The 23,785-nt window shown below is 49.2% G+C and overlaps 1 protein-coding gene across 1 annotated transcript in view; it reads left to right on the top strand.

Annotated features, from left to right (window-relative positions):
- Nucleotides 1-1,133: 1,133 nt before the first annotated feature.
- Nucleotides 1,134-23,785, top strand: part of ACVR2B (activin A receptor type 2B) — a 39,019-nt gene continuing 16,367 nt past the window's right edge. Inside the window, exon 1 of the mRNA XM_055282627.2 lies at nt 1,134-1,517. Coding sequence (XP_055138602.2) covers nt 1,466-1,517 — 52 coding nt within the window. The 5' untranslated portion in view covers nt 1,134-1,465. The remainder of the gene's footprint in view (nt 1,518-23,785) is intronic.

The raw sequence follows: 23,785 nt of genomic DNA, 5'->3' as shown, positions 1-23,785 counted from the left end.
AGTGAAATGACTGAGACCTCCAGGTGCCACCTCCCTTTCAGGTGCTCCTGCCCTGCTCCAAGCAAGGATGTGCCAAGTCAAGAGAAGACAGAGGACAATTAATGTTATCTGAGGATCTCAGAGCCTCATCCCTGAGCTTTGATGGTCTTTCCCTCTTTAGTTGGGAGCTCCATCACGGTCCTCTGAAGCTCTAGTTGTGTGATAAGGAGGGTGGAATCTGAGACAGAGAACGATGGCCCTCCAAGGAGGGAGTTCCGGGTGAGGACAACAGCAAAACCATGTGCTAGACAAGATCTTCCACTGCAGGGCTCTGGAGGCAACTGGGAAGTTTTGAAAGTGCAGATTGAAGCTCAGGGCCGCTGCGGGCGGCGCAGGAACTGCAGAAGACAAGATGGGATTAAGGAGGGCAAGCAGGTTGCCAGAGGCCCTTTTCCACCTGCTGGGCTTGGAGGGGCAGGACTCTGCCCGCTCCCTCACTTGGTTGGGTTTAAATCACCACTCCCTGCCCTAGCTGTGCCTTTGAGTGGGTGGCAAGGGATTGCAGACGGGGGACTGCTTGTCAATTCAGGGAAGTCAGCCTCTTTCTGCCACTTAATTCGCCCATCAGTAGAGATCCAACTTTCCCACGGTTCACTGTCACCCCGTTGCACAGGTGGGGAATCCAAGGCGCGGAGGGGTCCCAGAGTCCCGGGGCTATCCACTCATTTCGGGGTTGTAGGGTAGCATGTGTCAGGAGTGTGGGCTCGAGCGTGCGGGGCACTAACTGCGAGTGCAGTGGCCACAGGCTCCCGGGCAAAGTGGTCAGAAGTCCATTCCTGCCACCTCCGTCAGCGCGCCCTGCCCTGTCCTCCAGCAGGGTGGTGCACGCGCGTCCTCCCACAAGGCGCGGGATGGGGGCGGGGCCTCCGTGTTGTTGTTTCTCAGGGGCCCCGCCCCTCACGGGGGCGCGGACCACGCGGCTGGAGGGCCTGCCTCCCCTCCCCCTCCCCGCCCAGCCCGCCCGCCTCTTTGTATCCAACATCCGGGTTTCCCCGCTGGCTCGGCTCCGTGGCCGCCGCTCAGGAGCCATTTTGGACTCGGTTCAGCTCCCCTCCCCCCCACCCCTCCCCCCGTTCATGGCCCCTCCGGACTCGGCCCCTGCGCCCGGGGCCCGGGCCCAGCCCCGCCGCGCTATGCCTGAGTCGGGCGTGCCCCGGCCCGTGCCCCGCCGCCGCCCCCCGGCCCCCGCGTCGCCCCGGAGCCCGGGCCGCAGCCTGCGCCGCCCGCAGCGGCCCTGAGCTCGGCCCCGCTGACCGGCCCTTGGAGCCCGAACGCTGCTTGGGTACGAAGGCGCAGGAAGCGCGCAGGGAACGAGACCGAAGGAGCGGGAAGGAGAGCGCAGCCGCCGCCTGGCCCTGCGCGCCCCGGGAGCGCCGTGCGGCCCTGCCCGCGGGCTCCGGGTGTGCGCGGGGCGGCGCCGCGGAACATGACGGCGCCCTGGGCGGCCCTCGCCCTCCTCTGGGGATCGCTGTGCGCCGGTAAGAACTGGGCGCGGCGCGGGGACGCCGAGAGGGCGCGCGGGGCTGGCCTCTGGCGCCGCGCGGTGTTTACCAACAAAGGGCGGGCCCGCGGCCTCGTCGCCGCGCCACCTGTATTCAGCTCGCACCTCCCGGGGCGGGGGCGGGGGGCGCGGTGGGCGCCCGGCTCGCCGATCTTGGGGGCACGATCTTGTCTGTGCAGTAATCTGCGGGGTTCTGGTTCCTAGAGGCGCCCCTGCGATGGGGGCCAGGGCGCAGAGCCTCAGGGTCGGAGTTTGGGCTACGCGGGCGCGTGGATCCCAGGGAAAGAGTGAGGAAAACCTGAGCGTGGGGAAGACGGCCAAGAGGGGTGGGCAGATCTCATTGGGGGTGGCAGGATTGTAGGTGCAGCAGCAGCAGCATGCGGGGAGGGTTGCACGTCCCTCAGAGTCACTAAGTGTAGCGAAGCGAAGGGGACGTCTTCACGCAGCCCAAAGTCCCCTGCATCTCTCGCCACCAGTCTGCGTCGCGTTACCGGCCCGGCGGGCTGTTGGTGCTGGCTCCCACCTGGTTCCCTCTCTCCCTGCCGTTGGCCCCGGGATGCGGAGTGTGGTCGCTTCGCGGGACCGCTTTGTTTGGGCACTTGGGAGGGGAGGGGGTGGGTAATATGGAAAGCCAACAGGTCCCGGTTCGTTCGGGCCTCCGGGAGGCACGTGGCGGGGTGGGTGACCAGCGCTCAGCTCGCCGGCGGCTGCGGGCGTGTGGTTGGAGGTGTTCGGCCAGCGCATGTGTGTTTGGGGGTATGTGGGCGCTGGCGTAAACAAGCGGAGTTCCGCTTGGAAAGCTTGTTTCTCCTACGGCCCAAGCACCGATTTCCCTCTCCCAGTGGTGCCAGGGTACGCCTAACCCCGGCGGGCGCGCCGGGACGTCCCCTGGCCAGTCCTGGGAAACGTGGGGAGCTGGGCATTGAAGCTCTGGCGAGAAGGTCGGGGCGGCTGGTACCCGGCCGCTGGGTCCTGCGCGTCTTTGTTCCCAGCCCCCATTACACATGCAGCGCGGGTCCCCCGCCGCCCACGGTGGCAGCAGCCTGGAGTCTGGGAAACCCTCGAGGGGCGGGGCCGGAGTCCCCACGCTGCTGCGGGGGTTGGGATTTGGGATCTCTGTCCCTTTCCCACCCTAGTTCTACCTCCTCCTGTGCGTCGCCGTGAGGCTTAGTTTACACCGAAAGCGAGTGAGTTCTGTAGGGTAGTAGCGCGCGCGCAGCCTGAGTGCGGAAACCGAAGGGCAAAGACCAACTGGCACCTGAGTACTGTATGGAAGAGGGCGTTGCAGCTCTCCTGGAGCGACTTCTTGTGTGCTGGAAGCAAAGTGGTGGTCTTGTTGGACTTTCTGCTCCTCTTTTTTGCCCCGCTCCCTTGGGATGCCTTTTCCCCAAGAAGGAGGGCTCGAAAGTGAAAGGGGAGTCATTGGTCTGCTAGGGGGAGTCATTGGTCTGCTAGAGGGAGGGCGGCAGCAAGCTGACTTGATAGGCAGACAGCAGCCCACCTGACTGCCTCCAGACCCGATGGGTGCGTGATTCCTGGAAGTGCTGGGGCTCTTCCAAGCCCAGGCCTTTAGGACAGCTTTCTCCCAAGACAGGACAGCTTCAGACCTGGGATCTGGGGATCACACCAGTCTCACACCTCCCTCCTTAGGCAGGGCAGGGTGGCATCAGACCCCTGGAAGGACTGTATGTCCTTTCTGAATTTCCTCTGCTTCAGTCACCTAGGTTGGGCAGTGCTGAGCAGTGTACCCTGCCAGGGGGCAGTCAGAGTCACACTATAAGGACCTGTATTCCTGCCCTGGGAGGAAGGTGGGGGGTCACTGGGTATTTCTTGTAGTCACATCAGCCAGTCCCTGACCTGTGGGGAACTGTGAAAAGAGCTGCCCCAGGCCCAGTTTGGAGCAGACCTGACCGTCCTGTTGCTTTGGCTTCAGGGATGCCCTTTTATTTCATGCTTCTGGCTTGCTGTTTGGAATAACCCCCACCCTGTGCAGCACACAATGGCCTGCTAGAAGGAACATCTAGAAGAGTGCTGTCTGGGCGACAGAAATAGTATATGAACTATGGATAGATACAAAACAACGTTTTCTAGTAGTCATGTTAATAAAAGGAAGAAGAAACAGCTGTGTCTTAGCTGGGGCTGCCATAACAAAATACTGTAGACTGGTGGCTTAAACAGCAGGAATTTATATTTATATTGTCAAAGTTCTGGAAGCTCTAAATCTGAGCCCAGGGTGCAGGGTGCTGGCATGGTTGGGTTCTGGTGAGGACCCTCTTCCTGGCTTGCAGACATCTGCCTTCTTTTTTTTTTTTGAGGTGGAGTCTCGCTCAGTTGCCCAGGCTAGAGTGCAATGGCGTGATCTCAGCTCACTGTAAGCTCGCCTCCCGGGTTCACGCCATTCTCCAGCCTCAGCCTCCCGAGTAGCTGGGACTACAGGCACCCACCACCACGCCCAGCTAATTTTTTTTGTATTTTTAGTAGAGATGGGGTTTCACTGTGTTGGCTAGGATGGTCTCGATCTCCTGACCTCGTGATCCGCCCATCTCGGCCTCCCAAAGTGCTGGGATTACAGGCGTGGGCCACCGCGCCCGGCCGACATCTGCCTTCTTACTGCATTCTCACATGACAGGGGTGGGGTGGGGCAAGGGGGTGTTTTCCTATTTTTGTAAGACTGTGAATCCTGTCCTCATTACCTGATGGCCCCACCCTCATGACTTAATCTAACCCTCACTACCTCCCAAAGGTCCCATCTCCAAATACCATTACACTGGGGGTCAGAACTTCATTGTATGAATTTTGGGGGGACACATTCTTTCCATGAGATGGAATGAACTTCAATAGTGTATTTTACTGGCCTGGCGCAGTGGCTCATGCCTGTAATCCCAGCACTTTGGGAGGCTGAGGTGGGACGATCACTCGGTCAAGAGATCGAGACCATCCTGGCCAACATGGTGAAACCCGTCTCTACTAAAAATACGAAAATTAGCTGGGTGTGGTGGCACATGCCTGTAGTCCCAGCTGTTCCAGAGGCTGAGGCAGGGGAATGTCGTGAACCCGGGAGGTGGAGGTTGCAGTGAGCCGAGATCATGTCGCTGCCCTGCAGCCTGGTGACAGAGTGAGGCTCCGTCTCAAAAGAAAAAGTATATTTCACTGAATTTGATATATACAGAGTAATTTCAGCCTGAAATCAGTATTAAAATGAGACACTTTGCATTCCATTTTTGTACCGTCATCAAAATCCAGTGTATGCCTTACAGAATATCCTCAACTCTAACTTTCCACATTGCCAGTGCTCTGCAGAACATTTGGTTAGTGGCTACCATATTGGACAATGGAATCTCAGAAGGGAAGGTAGAATTTATGGTGTAATAAATGTCACATGGTGCTTGTCACAAGATCAGTCAGTGGTTAGTTGGTTCTTTAATAATTCTTTAAGTCTTTTGTAGTCTGTGCATGGCCGAGTGTCCTTGGGAAACAAGCCATTTGGCTCTTGCATTTCAGTGGACATCCTGGACACTCAATGCTGTATCCTACAGGAACTCCTGACACCTGTCTCTGTACTCTGTACTTGGGGTTCAGATCAAAGGGCCTATGGGGGTGGGGTAAACAGTATTCTAAGTGAAGTGTCCAGAGCTCTTGGAGAGGGACCTGCCTCCTGTCCGTCCCATCAGGAAGTGCAGGCCCTGATTACTCTTGATAGGCTGACCCAAAGAAGTTTGACCCAAAGAAGTTTCTTGGCCACTTCCTTGGGGGAGGGCGGAGGGAGTGTGCTCATGAAGTGAAGTGACCTTCATCCCTCAGGCCTAGTGTAGTGGTAGCTGCCAAGGACATGGGCTACAGAGCCATGGGCCGTGGGTGCCCCTCCCAGAGAAGAGTGTTTTCTGCTACCTGTCCTTGTATCTGCTGGGCACTCAACCCCATGGCCTCTCATCACTTGGGTGGGCCTCTATTGTGTACTACTCTGTGGGTCTTTCTGGGCATCAAGAATCTCCAAAAGCATCTGGACCTCCGCTGGCACTTCACCTAAGGAACTCCCGTTATAAGGAGCCAATGAAGAGCCCACATTCTATACAGTGGTTTTTGATGTCATAGGCCCCTCTGAGAATCTGATGAAAGCTGTGGACCATTCCCCCAGGAAAATGTAAATCGGTATATGTGTGCATGTGTGTGTACATTGTATGCACCCACTGTTTTGTACAGATACTGGGAACCTGCTGCCCCCTGATTAGACTCCTTGAAGTCCTGGCTGCCCTGCACATATCCACTGTAGTAGTCCTAAGGGGCAGCTTGTTCTGCGGGGGAGGGGTGCTTTTTCTACCTTGGTACCTCACTTACTTTGCCTTTTGTGATCCTGCCGGATGTTCAGATTCTAGCCCTGGTCTCTCTTTCCAGAAAGCTGTCCTCTTGAGTGCCAGCCTATGCGTTCAGCCCGTCTGCTTGGGAGCTCAGGGTAGTGCAAATGAGAACCAAGGAGTATCGGTTCAGGAGTTTAGATCCACTCACAGATACTGACCTATCACCATGGATTGGGATCTGGAGGGTTGAGGACTGGGTCTGGATAATATTTTTGCGAGTGACTCTAGATAGACTCTAGATAGTCCTGAGGCAGGGTCCTGGTTGCATGGGCCTCACTTTAGAACAGGGTTTCTCAGCCTTGACACTATTTCTCAGCCTTGACACTATTTACATTTTGGGCCTGATGATACTCTGTTATGTATGGGTAGTGGTGGATTGAGCTGTTCTGTGCATTGTAGGATATTTAGCAGTATCCCTGCCTATACCCACAATTCCAGTAGATCCTCTTTAGTCATGTCAACCAAAAATATTTCCAGATCTTGCTAAATGTCCCTGGCAGAGGTGAGAGCAAAATCATCTCAGATTGGGAACCACTGATCTAGAATGTTCTCATGCTTTCAAAGAGGCACACAGTTGTAAGAAGTAGGGGTAACGGCTTTTGAGTGCATATCCATCCCCCCACTCTGGATGCAGGGTTGGAGGTGAGGTTCTCCTCAAAGCCTAGGAGATTCCTGCTTAGTGAAATCTGCTCAGCACATGAGAGTTTGGTTCAAAATTAGTGGTTATGGTGTACAGCTTAACCACCGAGGAGAATCCTGGCGTCCTTGAGTTTTCCCAGAAGTGGCTCGGGTTTCAGGGAGGCGGAGGCTGTGGGTGGCTGGGCAGCCTGCCTGCTCGCACCCGCCTACTCGCCTCTGACCGTTGCCTTAAGGCTGGCACTCAGCCTCTTCCTCCCGTACACGCAGAATGTCAGGAAGTGCCTGTTGCTGGGGACTCTCTGCCTACCTGTCACCCCCTCTCTGCTCACCTGGGGGCCTCAGGAGCTGAGGCTAGCCCTGTCTGCCAAGTGGAGCACTGGGGTTGTAGCAGGCCGTGGGCATGCCCCTTCCCCTGAGCGGACCTGCCGTGTGGCGCTCCGGGGAGCCGCAGAGGCTGTGGGCCTGGAGCCCCCAGGCTGGGGACACCAGGGCAGGTGGGCAGCCTCTCCCCAAAGGTATGGGTGCAAGTCTCTCCCCTCTCCTCAGGGTGTGGTGGCCAGATGGGAATCTGAGGGCAGGGCCAGGCTTCCTGCTGTGGACCTGGGGAGGTGTGGGCAGCGCTGCCTTAGACAGGCAGCCAGCACTGGAGGCCCTGGTGGAGCGGTTGGTATCTGTGGAGGCTTGTCTGTTGGGCTTGGCAGGCTAGCAGCCCCCTGTGACTGCCCCCATGTTTATTTTCTATTCCTCCCCTGGCCTGCTTCAAGCTTGGCTAGGGAATGCTTCTGTGGGACTCTGTCTCTCTCATCTTGAACTCAGTGAGACACAGTTTGCTGCACTGGGAAGTGATTACAAACTGGACTCAGGGTGGAGGAAGCATTTTTCAAAGACCCAGTTTCCAAGTGCTCCACATCACTGGTATGTGAAGTGCTTGCTGGGGTTCAGACTTCCTAGTTCCATCTGTTTTTGGGGTCTTTATGAAGGGGACTTTATTTCCTTCTCAGAATTCTTTCTCTTCCTTCCCTCCGGTTCTATCACTAATTCTGTGTTCCAAAACAGACACCCACCCCCTTGTTGTGGGTTTTCTTTTTTGGTCTCTCATTCTCCACCAGACTTACGGGTCCATCCTAGCCCTAGAGGTGCCTATTCTTTGTGGTCCTGGGGGTACTGCTCCTGAATGCCCAGGTTTTCCGGTGGTGGAAATGCTGCTGCCTTCTTCTGACTCTATTACATTGGTCAGTGATGTCTCTGACTAAGACAATGGTAGGTACTGGAAATCAATGGATAAAGCAGGCTGGGATTGTTCAAGGGTCAGCCATGTCTCTTCCCGGCCCAGGACCAATAATGGCTTCCCGCCTTCGGACAGCCCCATGCTTTCCCCTGGTTATTCTAGGCTTGCTGTACACATGCATGTGCCTTTTTCAGATCCTTTCTGGGACTGGCAGCTCCAACGGGGCGTTTTCATTCATGGACACATGACCTCTGGAAGCGGGTATGGAAAGGAAGCCTGTCCCACTGGGCAAATGTGAGGCCGTCTTCCCAGGGGAATGTTGTCTGGATGGGTCTGACCTGCTGGACAATGGGCCTTCTCCCTGGCCAGTTTCTGGGCTGGAGCTGAGGTGTTTTGTGAGGCGAGCTCATGCTCTTTGCATGTGTTCCTCTGCCGACTATTTCAGTTCCACTCTGACAACCAAGGAGGCTAAAATTAGTTCTGGAGAAGGAAAAGGAAGGCTGGTTGGAAACCCAAGCCCTTGGCTGGAGAATGGAGGAGGCTGCTTCCCAGGTTTGTGCCTGAGCATTTCGGAGGATGGGACCAGACCAGCTGTTATCTGTCCATCTGAGGAGAGGGAGGGGTCCCTGTGGCCTCCCAGACTCGAACCAATTAAAACAGGAGACTAACTTGAAAGCTGACTCTCTCGAGTGTTGATGCCGGGATGTTTTTTCCTTCTGGCTTGTGCAGTGGTGCACAGTGTTTTCAGGTATGAGGACAATGCCTTTTAATGAATGTCCAGTGCCATTGACAACCGTCCTCCCCCTCCCCTCCAACTGGATTATGTGACCATTGATTTAGAAAGCACGCATGAGTTTTCCCAGCCTGGGCTGGCAACCATGGTTTAAGAACTCTTATTTTATGCACTTTTTGGGAATTTCCTTCTCACTGAGGTTTGATATTGGATTAGAGGGGAGTCCTGTGGCCCAGGGCTCACACAAGAGGCCCAGCTTCTCTGTGTAGTGAGGGCATAGTGAATCAAGGCTCATCTGCTCTGGGGCTTAGAAACCAGAGGAGCAGAAGGGTTAGAGAGATGAATTCTGGTTTCTTTTCCCACCTGGCTGGCTCCTTCTGTGAACCTTCCGGCTGAGGGTGAGACCTACAAGGCTGTGTGGGAGTAGAAGGAGGGCCAGGGCAATGTAGTCCTATCTCCCCTGCCCTGAAACCTCCCATCCAAACCTCCCATCACTGAGAGGTTAGCCACCCTGGGATATAGTTGGGGGAGTACTTTAGCCATAACTAATTTTCCCATTAAAAAAAATTTATTACTTTTTAAACAAGTAATATACCTACATTATATTGCAGAAATTTAGATGTTACAGATAAAACTAGGGTCTCCTTTTATCACTTCTGTTCCCCATCTGAGGCCCCCTCCAAAGGTAATCCTTTAAGATTGAGGTGTATTCTTCCAGACATTTTTACTTGTGCATCTATAGAAATACTTATAGAAATAGACTTTTGGCCGGGCGCGGTGGCTCACGCCTGTAATCCCAGCACTTTGGGCGGATCACGAGGTCAGGAGATCGAGACCATCCTGGCTAACACAGTGAAACCCCGTCTCTACTAAAAATACAAAAAATTAGCCTGGCGTGGTGGTGGGTGCCTGTAGTCCCAGCTACTCGGGAGGCTGAGGCAGGAGAATGGCATGAACCCGGGAGGTGGAGCTTGCAGTGAGCCAAGATAGCACCACTGCACTCCAGCCTGGGCAACAGAGCGAGATTCCATCTCAAAATACATAAATAAATAAATAAATAAATAGGCTTTTTTTCCACCTAAAATGGTATTCAAGCATTTAATTGAAGTATAAAACATATACAGAAGAATGTACAAGTAATTACCATAAGTAACAGCTAAGAAGCATTTTCACAAACTGAATACCCTGGTGTAGTCAGCATCCAAGTCAAGAATCAGAAATTTTCCAGCTCCCCATCCCCAGCAAGCCCTGTTTTGTTCCATTTCAGTCTCTGCCCACACCCACTAAGGTTAACTACTATTCTGACTTCTAATATCCTAGTTTCTTATTGATGGACTTTGTGATTGTATAGAATGTATGCAGACTGTTTCTCAAGGGTAGATGAGAAAATAACTTCCGGATCATAAGACATGTATACTATCGGTTTTAATAGATATTGGAAAATGATTATACTATTTTATTTATTTATTTAATTTTTGAGGCTACCCAAGTGATGGCAGTGGGGGTAGAAGCTGGGTGATACGGCAGTTGGCTCTCTGTGGTAATCTGTGAGCATCCTTCCCACCTCCACACCCCAACCCCTGCTGAAATGCTAGGTTACAGAGGTTAAAATAGCCTGGTTTCATGAAGGGTGCCCGGACATGGGAAGGGCTCACTTCCACTGGCTAAATGTATGAGGAGACCCGGAGATAACTTCTCATGCCTGCATCTCCTACCATGTGCGCGAGTCTCCTGGGTACTGTGCTGATGAGGGAGGTAGCACTGGACTAGCCAGGATGTGCTGGTCTGGGTTTGGGATGGAAGTGCATATGTATGTTCACTTACCAGGCTCCATGCTGCCTGCAGACTCTGAAGAGACTAAGGCACTTGTTGAAGGTTGCTGAAGAGCTCTGGGTAACTGTACTACTGGCGAGCCCACTGCATTTGACAAAATCTGAGTGTGACAAATTCTGATTTCATATGTGGTGATAATGATGTTGGGGATATTGGAGAAACTTGTAGAAAAACTATTTTAGAGTCTGGTGAGAAGCTTTTCATGACAGAAGGAGCTCTGGTTTCTGTTCCTGGCTGAGTGTATGCCTTGTTCCCTGTATAACCCTCTGCCACAGTTGGCAGAAGACTTAGGGAAGATAGTTTGCGATGACTTGTTCACCAAAGCTCTTGCTTCCCAGTCTTGTTCTTCAGCTTGCTGCCTGCTCTTTACTGTTATGTTGGGATTCTTTATGTAAGTCCACTTGTCAGGCACTGCTAATGGATTTAGATGACACTCAAGTTTGTGGAACTGTTTCTAGTACAAATGACACTCCAATCAGCTTTCCCACATTCTACGTATGATGTACACTGTTTGTGTCTTACTCTGCTCAGGTTGCCATAATGGAATACCATAGACTGGGTGGCTTAAACAACAGAAATTTCTTTTCTTACAATTCTGGGGGCTGGAAGTTAAAGATGAAGGTGCTGTCAGGATTGGTTTCCAGTGATTCCTCTCTCCTGGGTTGGCATATGGTAGCCTTCTTGCTGTGTGCTTTTTGCTGTGTGTATCCACTCCAGGTGTCTCTTCTTATAAGGCTACCCGTCCTGTTGGACTGGAGGCCCACCTTTATCACCTCATTTAGCCTTAATTACCTCCTTAAAGGCCTTATCTGTAAATATATTAATGGCAAAACCTGCAATTACTTTTGCACCAACCCAATAGTCACATTTGGAGGTTAGGGCCTCAACCTATGAATTTTGGTGGGACTCAGTTCAGTCTATGACTGTCTGAAACAATAAAGTTTGGTTGAACGTGAATTCTGTTTTCCTCTTGAGTGACATTTTGGAATGGAAGTTAATTTTTTCAGGGCTTTGCCCTGGTGTCTCTGTTGTTCTTGCTTAATACTGTCCATGGACAATCTTGTCTACACTGGTGGGCTTAATTTCTGTGGATGTGTGCAGGTTCCCTTGCCTTTGGGCATGTTATGATCCTGAAAATATGTCTAAAAGCTGGGTGAAAAGTAGATATGGAGATGTCCTTTTCTGATAATCGGGACCAAATCTCTTTCTAAAGGTAACTGGAGAAACTGGAAAAAATAAAACTTCTCTGGTTGAAGGCATTGTATATCTAAGAAGATACTGAAGACCTACCAGGCCAGTATCTGCATGAGAACAAAGGCCTAGGGTGATGATTTTGGTATTTGAGTCTGTTTTTAGTCATAGGGGCAACTGAGAGGCTGCATTTGATAGCTTTGTGGGGCTAGGAAGACAGGAATTGGAGTTCTAAGCAAAGGGTGGGCAGAGTCAATCACTTATTTGGGATTGAGATCCCAGAGATATAGAAGTTAGGGGGACCAAAATGTAGACAAACCCTAAAGTTAGATTGAAATATTCTGGGCTGCTGGGTGTGGTGGTGCATACCTGTAATCCCAGCTACTTGGGAGACTGAGGCGGGGAGGATCAGTTGAGCCCAGGAGTTCAAGACCAGCCTGGACAATATAGGAAGACCCCATCTCCAAAACAGAAAATATATTCTGGGATTAATGGTACCTTTAGACATGTTAATTCTTTCTAGAGGATTTGTGTCATCCTAGGCCTCGAATTATCTCTATAATTTTGCAAATACAATGACTGGCTGGTAATTTTAAGTAAATAGCTAGCAGAAACATCACAGTTGAAGCTGACCTGGATAACCTCCAGGTTGAAGTTGCCATATACATATTTAATAATAGAAGTGTTTGGGCCGGGTGCAGTGGCTCATGCCTGTAATCCTAGCACTTTGTGAGGCCGAGGTGGGTGGATCACAAGGACAGGAGTTCAAGACCAACCTGGCCAACATGGTGAAACCCTGTCTCTACTAAAAATACAAAAAAATTAGCTGGGTGTGGTGACAGGCACCTGTAATCACAGCTACTCGGGGGGCTGAGGCAGGGAATTGCTTGAACCTGGGAGGCAGAGGTTGCAGTGAGCTGAAATCGCACCACTGCTCTCCAGCCTGGGTGACAGAACGAGATTCCATCTCAAAAAAAAAACAAAAAAACCCAAAAAAAAACAGTGTTCACTGTGGTCAAGGAAATGAGAGTGGGAATTTCAGCAGATAGCTGAAAACTATAAACCAAAGGAAAAATCTCTTAAAGACTTGTTCTGCATAATAACAAATTAATAAATCAGTGAATGCTTTTATCAGGGGATTAGGTGAAACTGTATAGAGCATTAGTGAATTGGATGATAGATCAGAAGAAGATATAAACTGAAGCATGGACAGGCAGAAAGATGGATAATAACAGAATAAAGAGAAACACATAGAGGATGAAATGAGAAGGTCTAAGATTCATGAAATCACAGCCACAGAAGTAAAGGAGAGAGAATGAGACAGAAAAGATAATAGCTGAGAACTTTCTAAAATTAATTAAAGACATCAAGCCACAAATTCAAGAAGTCCTGTGAATCCCAGGTAAGACAATAAATTTTAAAAATCCACATCTAGTTCCATCACAGTAAAAATTCCGGAAAACAAAGACAGAGAGTGTTAAAAGCAGAAAAAAGGCATTACTATCAAAAGAGCTGTACTTATACTGACAGCTAACTTCTCAATAGAAACAGTGGAAGCCAGAAGACAATAGAATGATAGCTTTAAGTGCCGAAAGAAATAGTTGTCAGCCTAAAATTCTGTATCAAGTGAAACTGTTGTTCCAGAATGAAGGCATCATCATGTTAAGTGAAATAAGCCAGACATGGAAAGACAAATACCACATTATCTCACTTATATGTGGAATCTAAAAAGGTTGATCTCATAGAAATAGAGCGTAGAATAGTGGTTACCAGAGGCTAAGGAGGTGGGTAGGAGGTCAGATGGGGAGAGGGTGGTCAAAGGGTACAAAATTACATTTAAAGGAATAAGTTCTGGTCTGTTGCACCGTAGGGTGATTGTAGTTAGCAAGAATGTATGGTATATTTCAAAATAGCCAGAAGAGAGGATTTTGAATGTTGCTACCACAAAGAAATGATAAATGGTAATGGATTTGCTAATTACCCTGATTTGATAATTACGCAGTATATATATGTATCAAAACATATTCTACCTCATAAATATGTACCGTTATTACGTGTCAATTTTTAAAGCAAAACTACTTTTTTTTTTTTTTTTTTTTTTGAGTTGGAGTCTTGCTGTGTCACCCAGGCTAGAGTGCAGTGGGGCGATCTTGGCTCCCTGCAACCTCCGCCTCCCGGGTTCAAGCGATTCTCCTGCCTCAGCCTCCCGAGTAGCTGGGACTACAGGCACACGCCACCAAGCCTGGCTAATTTTTGTATTTTTTAGTAGAGACAGGGTTTCCCCATGTTGGTCAGGCTGGTCTTGAACTCCTGACTTCGTGATCCACCCCCCTCAGCCTCCCAAACTGCTGGGATTATAGCCGTGAGCCACCATGCCTGGCCTACAAAACTTCTTAAAAAAGAATGAACATGTCATGGAATGTGTTCTTCAGGCAGAAGGAAAATAAATCCAGATGGAATGTCAGAGATGAAGAGAGGAATGAAGAGCAATGAAAATAATAAATATTCAGGCATTTATTGTGAGAATGTGTTACTGAGTTTGAAATACCACAAAAGAAAATGCTTGGCAACAATGCTATCTGTGAGAGTGGAGTGAAAATGAATTTAAATTATTCTAAAGATTCTTACAATATCCAGGAAGAGAGTGGAACTACCAAGTAATACTAAATTTTGATAAGGCACGCTGTCATCTCTAGGGTAACCAAAGGATAGATGATAATTTTCAAGCTAAAAAAGAGACAAATGGGCTGGGGTGTGGTGGCTCACGCCAGTAATCCGAACACTTTGGGAGGCTGAGGTGGGTGGATCACCTGAGGTGGGTTGTTCGAGACCAGCCTGACCGACATGGAGAAACCCCATCTCTACTAAAAATACAAAATTAGCCAGGCGTGGTGGCACGTGCCTGTAATCCCAGCTACTCAGGAGGCTGAGGCAGGAGAATCGCTTGAACATGGGAGGCGGAAGTTTCGGTGAGCTGAGATTGCGCCATTGCACTCCTGCCTGGGCAACAAGAGTGAAACTCCGTCTCAAAAAAAAGAAAAAAGAAAAAAAAAGGCAGACAAATGGGTCGAGTGCAGTGGCTCATGCCTGTAATCCCAGCACTTTGGGAGTTCAAGTGGGATCACTGGAGCCCAGAGTTTGAGACCATCCTAGGCAATGTAGTGAGACCCCATCTCTACAAAAAATACAAAAAATCAGCCGAGTGTGGTGGCATTGCACCTGTAAGTCTGAGCTACTTGGGAGGCTGAGGTGGGAGGATCGTTTGAGCTCAGGAGTTTGAGGCTGCAGTGAGCTGTGATTGAGTCAGTGTACTCCAGCCTAGGTCACAGAGCAAGACCCTGTGTCCAAAAAAAAAAGGAGATATGGAATAATAGAGAATTCTTCAGTTGAGAAGAAAGCAATAAGAGACAAGGGAACATAGACCAGATGAGATAAATATAGCTAATATTTCTAATAAATATATGATGTAAAAATTATTATTATTTTTAAGACAGGGTCTTGCTCTGTCACCCGGGCTGGAGTGCAGCGGCACAATCTCAGCTCACTGCAACCACTGCCCCTCCAGGCTTAAGCGATCTTCCCACCTCAGCCTTTCAAGTAGCTGGGACCACAGGTGCAAACCACCACGCCTGGCTAATTTTTTGTATTTTTGGAAGAGATGGGGTCTCACTGTGTTGCCCAGGCTTGTCTCGAACTCCTGAGTTCAAGCAGTCTACCCGCCTCAGCCTCCCAAAGTGCTGGGATTATGGGCATGAGCCACCATGCCGGGCCTGATGTAAGAATTCTTAATAAATATTTAAGGATGGACCTGAATACTTATTAAAAGCTCTGAGTCCATGGGTGGAGTTGGCTTAATCTAGGGTGATCTGATTGGGCTGTTTTGGGAATTAGTTGGATTCCCCTGAGAAATATGTTCTGTTTTCTGTCTGGAGGGGTCAGGCTTGGATATCAACATCCTGGAAATCAAGGGGGATGAGAACTAGGGGTTCCTGTATTTGGTATATTGTTCTGTATTCCTCCTGTTTCAGTGTGATACCTGTGTCCTCAGATTTGCCTGCTCCTCTTTGTCGAAGAGGCTCTCTGTTCATTTTCTTTAGAAAATAAACATAATCTCCGCTGGGTTGGAGAGGGGCAACCATGATGAGTGGTGGTGGGATCTGAGGATCTGACTGTATCTTACTAACCAACTCTTCTGTCTTTAGACTCATCTTTACCCCATTCTTTCAAAGACATCTGGTGCCACAAATTCCTGAGTTTTGAAGGGTTCTGTGGGGGAAGTCACATTGCTTTTCTACTTTATCCAGAGCCAACTTAGGAGTCTGCGTGATCAGTTACCATGTGTGTAAGTGCTTTCCAGCTTTGAAATGTCATTTCTGTAGTTCTCTCCTGTTCTCTTTGTTCTTACAGGTTTATGCCTTAAAATACTTCACTGTGGTTTTTTAGTGGGATTACAAGAGGGAGCAAAAGGAAATGTTTGTGTATAATCCTTGGCCTTTACCTGGAAGCTCTCCTTCCAGTGTTGTCCAGGAATGATGGGGCCTGGAAAAAGACATGTATTTCAGAGCTGTAGGAGGATGGTGCCAGGGTCTTGTTTACAAAGTCCAAGTTGGAAGTGACTTGAGGTCACCTGGCTTGGTTCCTTGTTCCTAGGCGGGACTTCTGAAGGCAGATGGAGCTCCTCCTGTCACCTTGGAAGGTGCTTCTGTATTTACATTTCTGGCATTTGTAGTGAACAAAACAGTGGAAAATCCTCATGCAAAATACAAAGAAATGCTGGAAAAAGTATAATAAACACCCTTTTAAAATGCATATACATTGCTGCATGTATAAGAAGTAAGGGAAAAGCAAGAAGGAGCTGGAAACTAGAGCTGTATGCCTTCACTGACTGAAACTGCTGATTCCTTGGGGACTTTGCCTGTCTTTATAATTTAGAGATGTGGGTTTAGTAGCAGTGTGGACAATAGGAGACAACATGTGGAATTGAAAGAGACTGAGGCCTTTGCATGGCCTCAGACTTCTGTTGTGTTATGCCTTCAGTAAAAATGTGGGCTAGAAGAAACATGTCTTTGTTGACAAAGAGACTAAATAATGAAATTGTCTGAGACTAGGTAGGGTTGGGGTTGGGGTAGTTTCCCCGAGAATTTATAACCATAGGCCTATGCTCATGTGAGCTTGGCATTTATACCATCCTGTTCTCTGGTAAACTAAGTTGAGAAATTAAAGTAGTTCCAAATAGTTAATGTCCTAGGGAGACTGGCAGAAGGCAGAAATATAAGTTACCTTTGAAAGGTTGTCCCTTCAAACTTGGCCTCAAAGTAGTCCAACAGAAAAGGCCCCACTGAACATAAGCTCAGTATTCAAAATTCTAAAGCCACATGAGGAAACAGTGCCATGAGTAAAGTCAGAAATAACAAATGTCAGAAGCAGACTTTCAAGAAGTTAAATTATAGAATTCTAAGAGAGATTTGGAAGTAGGCCAAAGTACAGAAGTATCAAAATTGACCAGGAAGTTTTTTTTTTAATAGAACTTCTAGAAATGAAAAAATAGAATAATTGAATTTATAAATTGAGTAGAACTAAACAACAGATTAGACATAGCTAAAGAGAGAATTCGTGAATTGAAAGTTGATCTTCAGGAATTACTTGTAATGGTGTTTAGACACAGAATTGGAAATTAAGAAAGGAGGGTTAAGAGACTGGACAGAATGAGAAGGTCTAATATGCTTATAATAGGAATTTCAGAATCATAGAATATAGAGATGGAATATTCAAGTTGATAATAGCCAAGAATTTGTCAGAATTGACAAAAAACACAAATCATTAGACTCTAAAGGCATAGTGAACCCTAAGTAGTATAAATTTAAATATATACTTAGACACATACCTTGTAGTGAAACTGCAAAGAGAGAAAGCAGCCAGAGAGAAAAAAACAGAATATCTGCAAAGTTAAATTAATAGCAGACTTTTCAGCAACAGTAGTGGAAGCTAGAAAATAGTGGAATAATATTTTCAGAGAGCTGAGATAGAATAACAGTCTAAAATTTTATGTTCATCTAAATTGCCATTCAGGAAGAAAGACAAAACATTTTGAGAAAAGCAACAAAGGCTCCTCTGCCAAGAGATCTCTACTGAAATATTTTTTTTCAGTAAGGACAGTGGTCTCAGAAAGAAAGGCAGAGATGCAGGGAGAGATGACTGTATGGACGCTTACAAAATATAGACACAAATAATGTCTGATTTGGGAGCTGGGTAGTAAGAACAGTGACACTAAATACTGAACACAAGTAATACGTTAAATTAGATGTACATTGGAAGAGTCATTAGAGTTTAAAATATTTAAGTTCCAATGAGGGATGGTAGAGATGTTGATTTAGGCTTTTAGTGTAAGTGTACCCATTAAAGTTTATAGGCCTAGCTTACAACGGAATAGGAATGAGATGTGTAACTTCAAAAGTGGCTAAAATAGGAAATTTTAAAAGATAACCCAAATAGAGGTAACAGTAGAAAAGAAACAAATTTAAACATACCCAGTAATCATATATGTAAACATACCCAGAAATCATAAATGTAATGAGACCAAACTCTAATTAAAAGATGGTGTTAGATTGAATTGGGGGGAGGGAAGAGAGAAAGATTTTTTGTTTCAGTTAGAAAAGATAATTTTCTCTAATACTAACACGAAATGTCATATAGCTATGTTAACATCAGATAAAATGGACTTTTTGGCAAAGAGCATTCATTACAAATGAAGAGGGTTACTATATAGTGAGAAAAATTTTATTACCAAGAATATATAAAATAATTTCTGTAACTCAAAGGAAAAGCAATCCAGTAGAAAAATGAGAAAAGATACAAACAAACAGTTCTCAGAAGGAAATGTTAATAATCACAAGAAGATGATCAGTCTCACAAGTAATCAGGGAAATGCAGATCCAAATTGTGTACCATTTCACACTCATCAGGTGAACCCCAGGTGGGGGCTGTCATCTGTTGGGAACTTAGATTGGCACATCCACTTTGGAGAACAGTTTAACAGTGTTTAGTCAGTTGATGATGTTTAGACCCTATGAGTTAGCCAAGAAACGCCCACACATGAGCACACACACACAAAAATGTGAAAAAGAATTCATGATGGCATTGCTGAGATCAACTAACATAAATAACCTAACAGTCCAGTAGGTGAGTAGATACTTAAAGTTATGTGAGGTTATAAGCTTCTGAAATAAATGCACTTCAGAGCTGCAGGAGAGGCAGTATATAAAGAACATGCACTCTAAAGACAGGCTGCCTGGGGTTTGAAGCCTGATTTTGACACTTAATAAATAACTTGGGTAGGTTACTTAGCCTCAGTTTTTATAAAATGAGGACCTGTACAGGTTTATCGTGAGGATTAAATAAGTTACTCTTTACAGAATGCTTAGAATAGGACCTGGGATGTAGTGTGAGCTGTATAAGTGTTAAATAAATGTGTATCAACCCGGATGGCTTATAAATATATGGATGAAGGAGAAAAAGCATATGTATTAGAGATTGTATTTGGTTGCTAGAAACAGTCAAGAGTTATTCTCTTGGGTAAAAGAAATGCAAAGACACAATGCTGGAATATTTTGGGTTTTTTTCTCCCTATTGTACATGCCATTCCACAATGTGCATACACGTGTGTGCGTGTCAGTGTCTTTGTCTGTTACACACTCCAGCCTTCCTTCCTGGCCCCATCTGTCTCTTCAGGTTCCCTCCATCTCTACACCCTGGCTGCCCTTACTCTGGTCCTGGGGAGGTGGTGGAGATGCTGCCTTGTGGAGCTGGGGGGTGTGGAATCATAACATGGATAAGTCACTGCTCTTGGCCCTCCTTGGCTCTTATGGAGGGACCTGCTAGGGCAATAAAGGCAGCTGAGCAGACTCAGGGCTGCCTTTCGAGGGGTGCTGTCTGTGGGGAGAGCTGCCTCTCCTCTCTGGGCAGATGTGAAGGCTGGACACCAGAGGGAGAACACTGGCCCTCCTGAGATGTTCTTACTTGTCTTCCTCTTGGGCATGGAGGCTTCTGGGAGGGTGTGCCTCGGTGTGCTGGCAGAATCAGACCTAGATAGATGTAGTGGTGAGTGACACTCCTTCTCACCACTACAGTGCCCACAAGGGTGGGCCTGGGCACCTGCTCCCTGGGGTAGGTGGCTGCCAAGGGGCCTCCAGGAGCCAACTGAGCAGTGGTTCTGCGGGCTGCTGGGGTCACAGTTCCTCTAGGAGACACTGGCTGGACTGGGGACACCCGAGTGCAGAGCTCAGGGACTCCAGGGGAGGTGGGCATGGACGCTCCACCTCTGAACCATCTCCTCTTCTTTCTCTCCCCATTGCACTTTGAGCCCCTCACAGATGGGACCCTGGTGAGATTTCTCCCTTTTCTCCTCAGGGTATAGTGGGTATGTCTAAGGCCTACTGGACTGAGCTGCTTCATAGGAGAAACGAACCTCCCAGTATTTGACCTCCCACTGCGTGTCTTCGAGCATCAAAACTAGCCAGCTTAGGTTCTGCTACCAGGAATGTTGGTTCAGAGTGCAGTCTGCATGTACTGTGTGTGTGTGCATGTACTGCGTGTTTGTGTGAGGGTCGGGGGTGGTGTATCTGGGAGTGGTCCTGCCAGGAGGGAAGGTTTGGGAAGCACTGGGTACTTTCTTTCTACTGGCATTAGGCCCCTTGGAGCATAGGGACTGCCCCTTGGGGACACTGCCACTTTTATTTCAGCTTCCTTTGGAGGCCAGCAGTTGGTTTGGCTGTGACTCAGGGATGCAGCAAGCCCCTTGTCCTGGTGTCTGGGGGCCATGCTCACTTACCTCAGGGCTATGAGGCAGCAGGCCTAAGGGGGTACCATAAGCACCCCCATCTTGGGAGCATGGCTTCTCCTCCTGCCAGGTTAGTGGCTGGGGGTCAAGGGGAGCCTCCTGTGCATGGATGCCCTGGCTTCCTGGGTGTGGGTGGGAATCTGTATCTATTAAAAGGCAGAGGTGGCCTGTGGTTGGAGTATTGCCAGAGGCTATAAATAGCTGAGTGTGTGAAGGAGAGGAATGGGGTAGGCCCCTGGGTCTCCAGCTGGCAGCAGAGCCCTGTGGTCAGGGAGGGGCATGGAATGTTACATAGGGCTCTGAACATAAAGTTCTTGTAGGCATGGTGTGACTTGATGGGCTGGGAGTCATACAGGGGACTTGTGTTATGAGGGATTGTCATAGGCAGTAGGGGGTGGTTGTGGCTGTAATATAGCCAACGTGCCAGGCAGTGTTCTAACCACTCTTAAAGTGCATTAACTCAATTAGTTCCTACAGCTACCCCAGCTGTGAAGTACTGGAGTAGGACTTGAAGTCTGGCCCGCTCACGGCTGCCATTTTTCGCTGGGTTGCCTGTAGGAGGATCTGGTCAGATGGGGGTCAGGTGACATCTTTTTGAAATGGAGTCTCGCTCTTGTTGCCCAGGCTGGAGTGCAATGGCACAACCTCAGCTCACTGCAACCTCCGCCTCCTGGGTTCAAGCAATTCTCCTGCCTCAGCCTCCTGAGTAGCTGCGATTACAGGTGTTCACTGCCATGCCTGGCTCATGTTTGTATTTTTAGTAGAGACCAGGTTTCACCACATTGGCCAGGCTGGTCTCGAACTCCTGACCTCAGGTGATCTGCCCGTCTCGGCCTCCCAAAGTGCTGGGATTACAGGCGTGAGCCACCGTGCCTGGCCCAGCTGACATCTTGAACCCTTGGGTCCTCTGAGATTTGGAACTCCCAGCCTCTTCACTTGGGTCCTGCCCATGGTAGTGGCAAGAGGGTGGTCCCTGACTTATCAGTGGCCTGGAGAGAGGAGGTTACTCTGTTGGCTTCCCTTGTTTGGACTCCTGCCTCAGCACAGAGGCTTGCTGCTTGTCTGAATGGAGATGGAATCTCTTTGAGGACCTAGGGCTTGGGCTGCAGGCTGAAGCCATCCTTCCTTGTTGTCCCCTCCTTTCGAAATCTTGCTCTAGCCATGATACCTACACCCTTCTGTCCATCTGTCTGTCCACCCATCCATCTATGATGTGTTTGGAATCATTCTGCCACTCAGGACGGCAAGGGTCCTGCCTTTGTCGGCTTTCCAGTCTTGTGGGGAAAGCCTGACGTTTAGAAAATAGTTGTCGAGTACATGTGTAATGTTTTATTTCTCATACAAGTGTTCATTGTGTTATTTCCTCTTGAGATTATTTTTGGTTATATTATTGGTACTCTTTTTGGATGTCTGAAATAATCCTTTAAGCAACAACAGGCCATTAGTCAAGGGTGGTTAAGTTAGGTGGCAGGGGAGGCACAAGGGCCAGTGGAAGTAGAGAGTTTGCCTGGTCTCAGGGGAGAGGGAAGAGCTGAAATCAGAGGAAGGTGGGGAACCTTACGGCCAGAGGTGGTAACTTCCGACTTAGGCGAAGCCTAGAAGCCGAGCACATTCAAGGGTATGATATTATGGTGTGGCTGCAGTGAGGGGAGGAAGGTAGGGAAGTTCCCAGCTTCCCTGTCTGCAGTGCAGCTTCGTGGCTGGCCCCACAAGTCTCAGGTCTCCACGGACCCCCACTAGAACTGCTGCCGTGGATGCAGTGGGGCCCAGCCTGGGGAGAGGAGGCCCTGTGGCCTCTGGGCAGGGTGCTTCGAATAACCCAGTCATTGAGTGCTGCTGCAGGCAGACAGGGGCAATGTAGGTGCAAGCCTCAGTCCTGGCCCTAGTGTGCTTCTTCAGCCTTTGGTCTACTACCCCCACCCCACCCTCTCAGGTTCTCCCTCTAAACCTTAAAGCCACATTCTTGATGAAGGGCCTGGCTGGGGAAGCCAGTGTGTACCCTTGTAAGCCTCTCTGTGGACCCTGAGGCCCTTCCTTTAGAAGAGGCTGAGTCCCAGCTGACTGGCTGGTCAGGAGGCCATGCATTTTCCTTTCACAAGTGTCAGAGCCTAGGCCACCTGGTGCAGGATGACCAGAGCTGTGGCTGGGCACTGCCATTCTGATTGGGTGACATTTCGGACCCTTAGGTGCTACCTGGATCCTTGAGATTCATTGCTTGCTCCTGCCCCTGGAAGAAGCATCCTATCACTTCAGGGAGATGCAGAAAGGGGTTGGGTTTGACAGGAGAATGGCTGCTCCACTGGTGGGGGGCTTCTTTCACCTGACAGCCAGTCAGTATCCTTCTCTCTGGGGTATACCCTGGGAAATCAAGCTCTTTCCTCATGAAGGCCAACAGGGGGGGTGGAGATGAGAGTGAGGATGTCCTTAGGCTACGCTAGTGTTCAGGGTACTTTGCCCTCCCCCAGGGTCAGGGCAGGGTTCGTGTTCCTTGCTACTCCAGTCAGCCTTTCAGGCTGATGGCGAAGTAGGGCTCTTGGCTGCTGGTGGGCTGGCTGTCTGGTGAGATTGACTCTGACCCCTTCCTCCTTCTGGGACGGGAATAGTGGTAGGAGAAGATCAGCCAGGAGTGGTGCCAGGTCACTGGCCTACGTGGGCCCAAGAAGTGTGGACAGGATGGCTGGATGCTTGGTGCAACTATCCTCTTGGGTGTCTGCGTGGGGTTCTGGCAGTGAGGTTATAAATGCCACCACCTGCCTCCATTGTGGGCGGCCTATAATGGGGTGCTGGCAGAGCTCTCAGACAGAACTGAACCTCCTTTGGCATCTCCATACTCTTTCCCATTTCAGGGCTATGTGGTTCCTGGGGGTAGTGGGAGTAGACTGGGGCTGGGACTGGAGGTTGTTTTGTAGGGGATGGTGAGGAAGATGGATTTGGGGAATGTTTGAAATCAAATTTGAAGGAAAGTGTTTGAATGGGCAGGTGGGGGTTGAAGTGGTTGTCCACCTGGATGACACTTCCTGCAGCAGGTGGAAGGGGGTTCAGAAGTGATGGGGAATGCCCTGGGGTCATCAGGAGCCTAGCCAGGAGAATGATCTGTGATTGCAGGTTAAGCCACCAGCTAGCCCTCCTCTGCCTGAGGCACGTATTCCCCTTGGTGACTCTGGGAGGCTTACCCTGTACACACAGGCCTCATTCCTTATGTTCTCCAGCCCTGCCGAGCACCAGGTGTGGTTGCTGGGTGTAGAAAGGACGCTTACAGGGTCCTTTCCATTCCGTATGGGCAGGGAGTTGTGGAGGACCCACTGGCATGGTCTCCCTGGAGAACTGTCGTGAGAAGGGGGCTTGGGGGCAGAGACAGGAGCAGCAGGAAGCCACGCCCCTTTGCAGTTTTCCCAAGTGGGCCTTGAGATCTTTATCACAATCACCTGAG

Source organism: Symphalangus syndactylus, chromosome 1 (assembly GCF_028878055.3).
Source record: "Symphalangus syndactylus isolate Jambi chromosome 1, NHGRI_mSymSyn1-v2.1_pri, whole genome shotgun sequence".
NCBI lineage: Eukaryota > Metazoa > Chordata > Mammalia > Primates > Hylobatidae > Symphalangus > Symphalangus syndactylus.
Note: the sequence above shows the minus strand (reverse complement) of the source record. Positions and strands in the feature narration are given on the sequence as shown.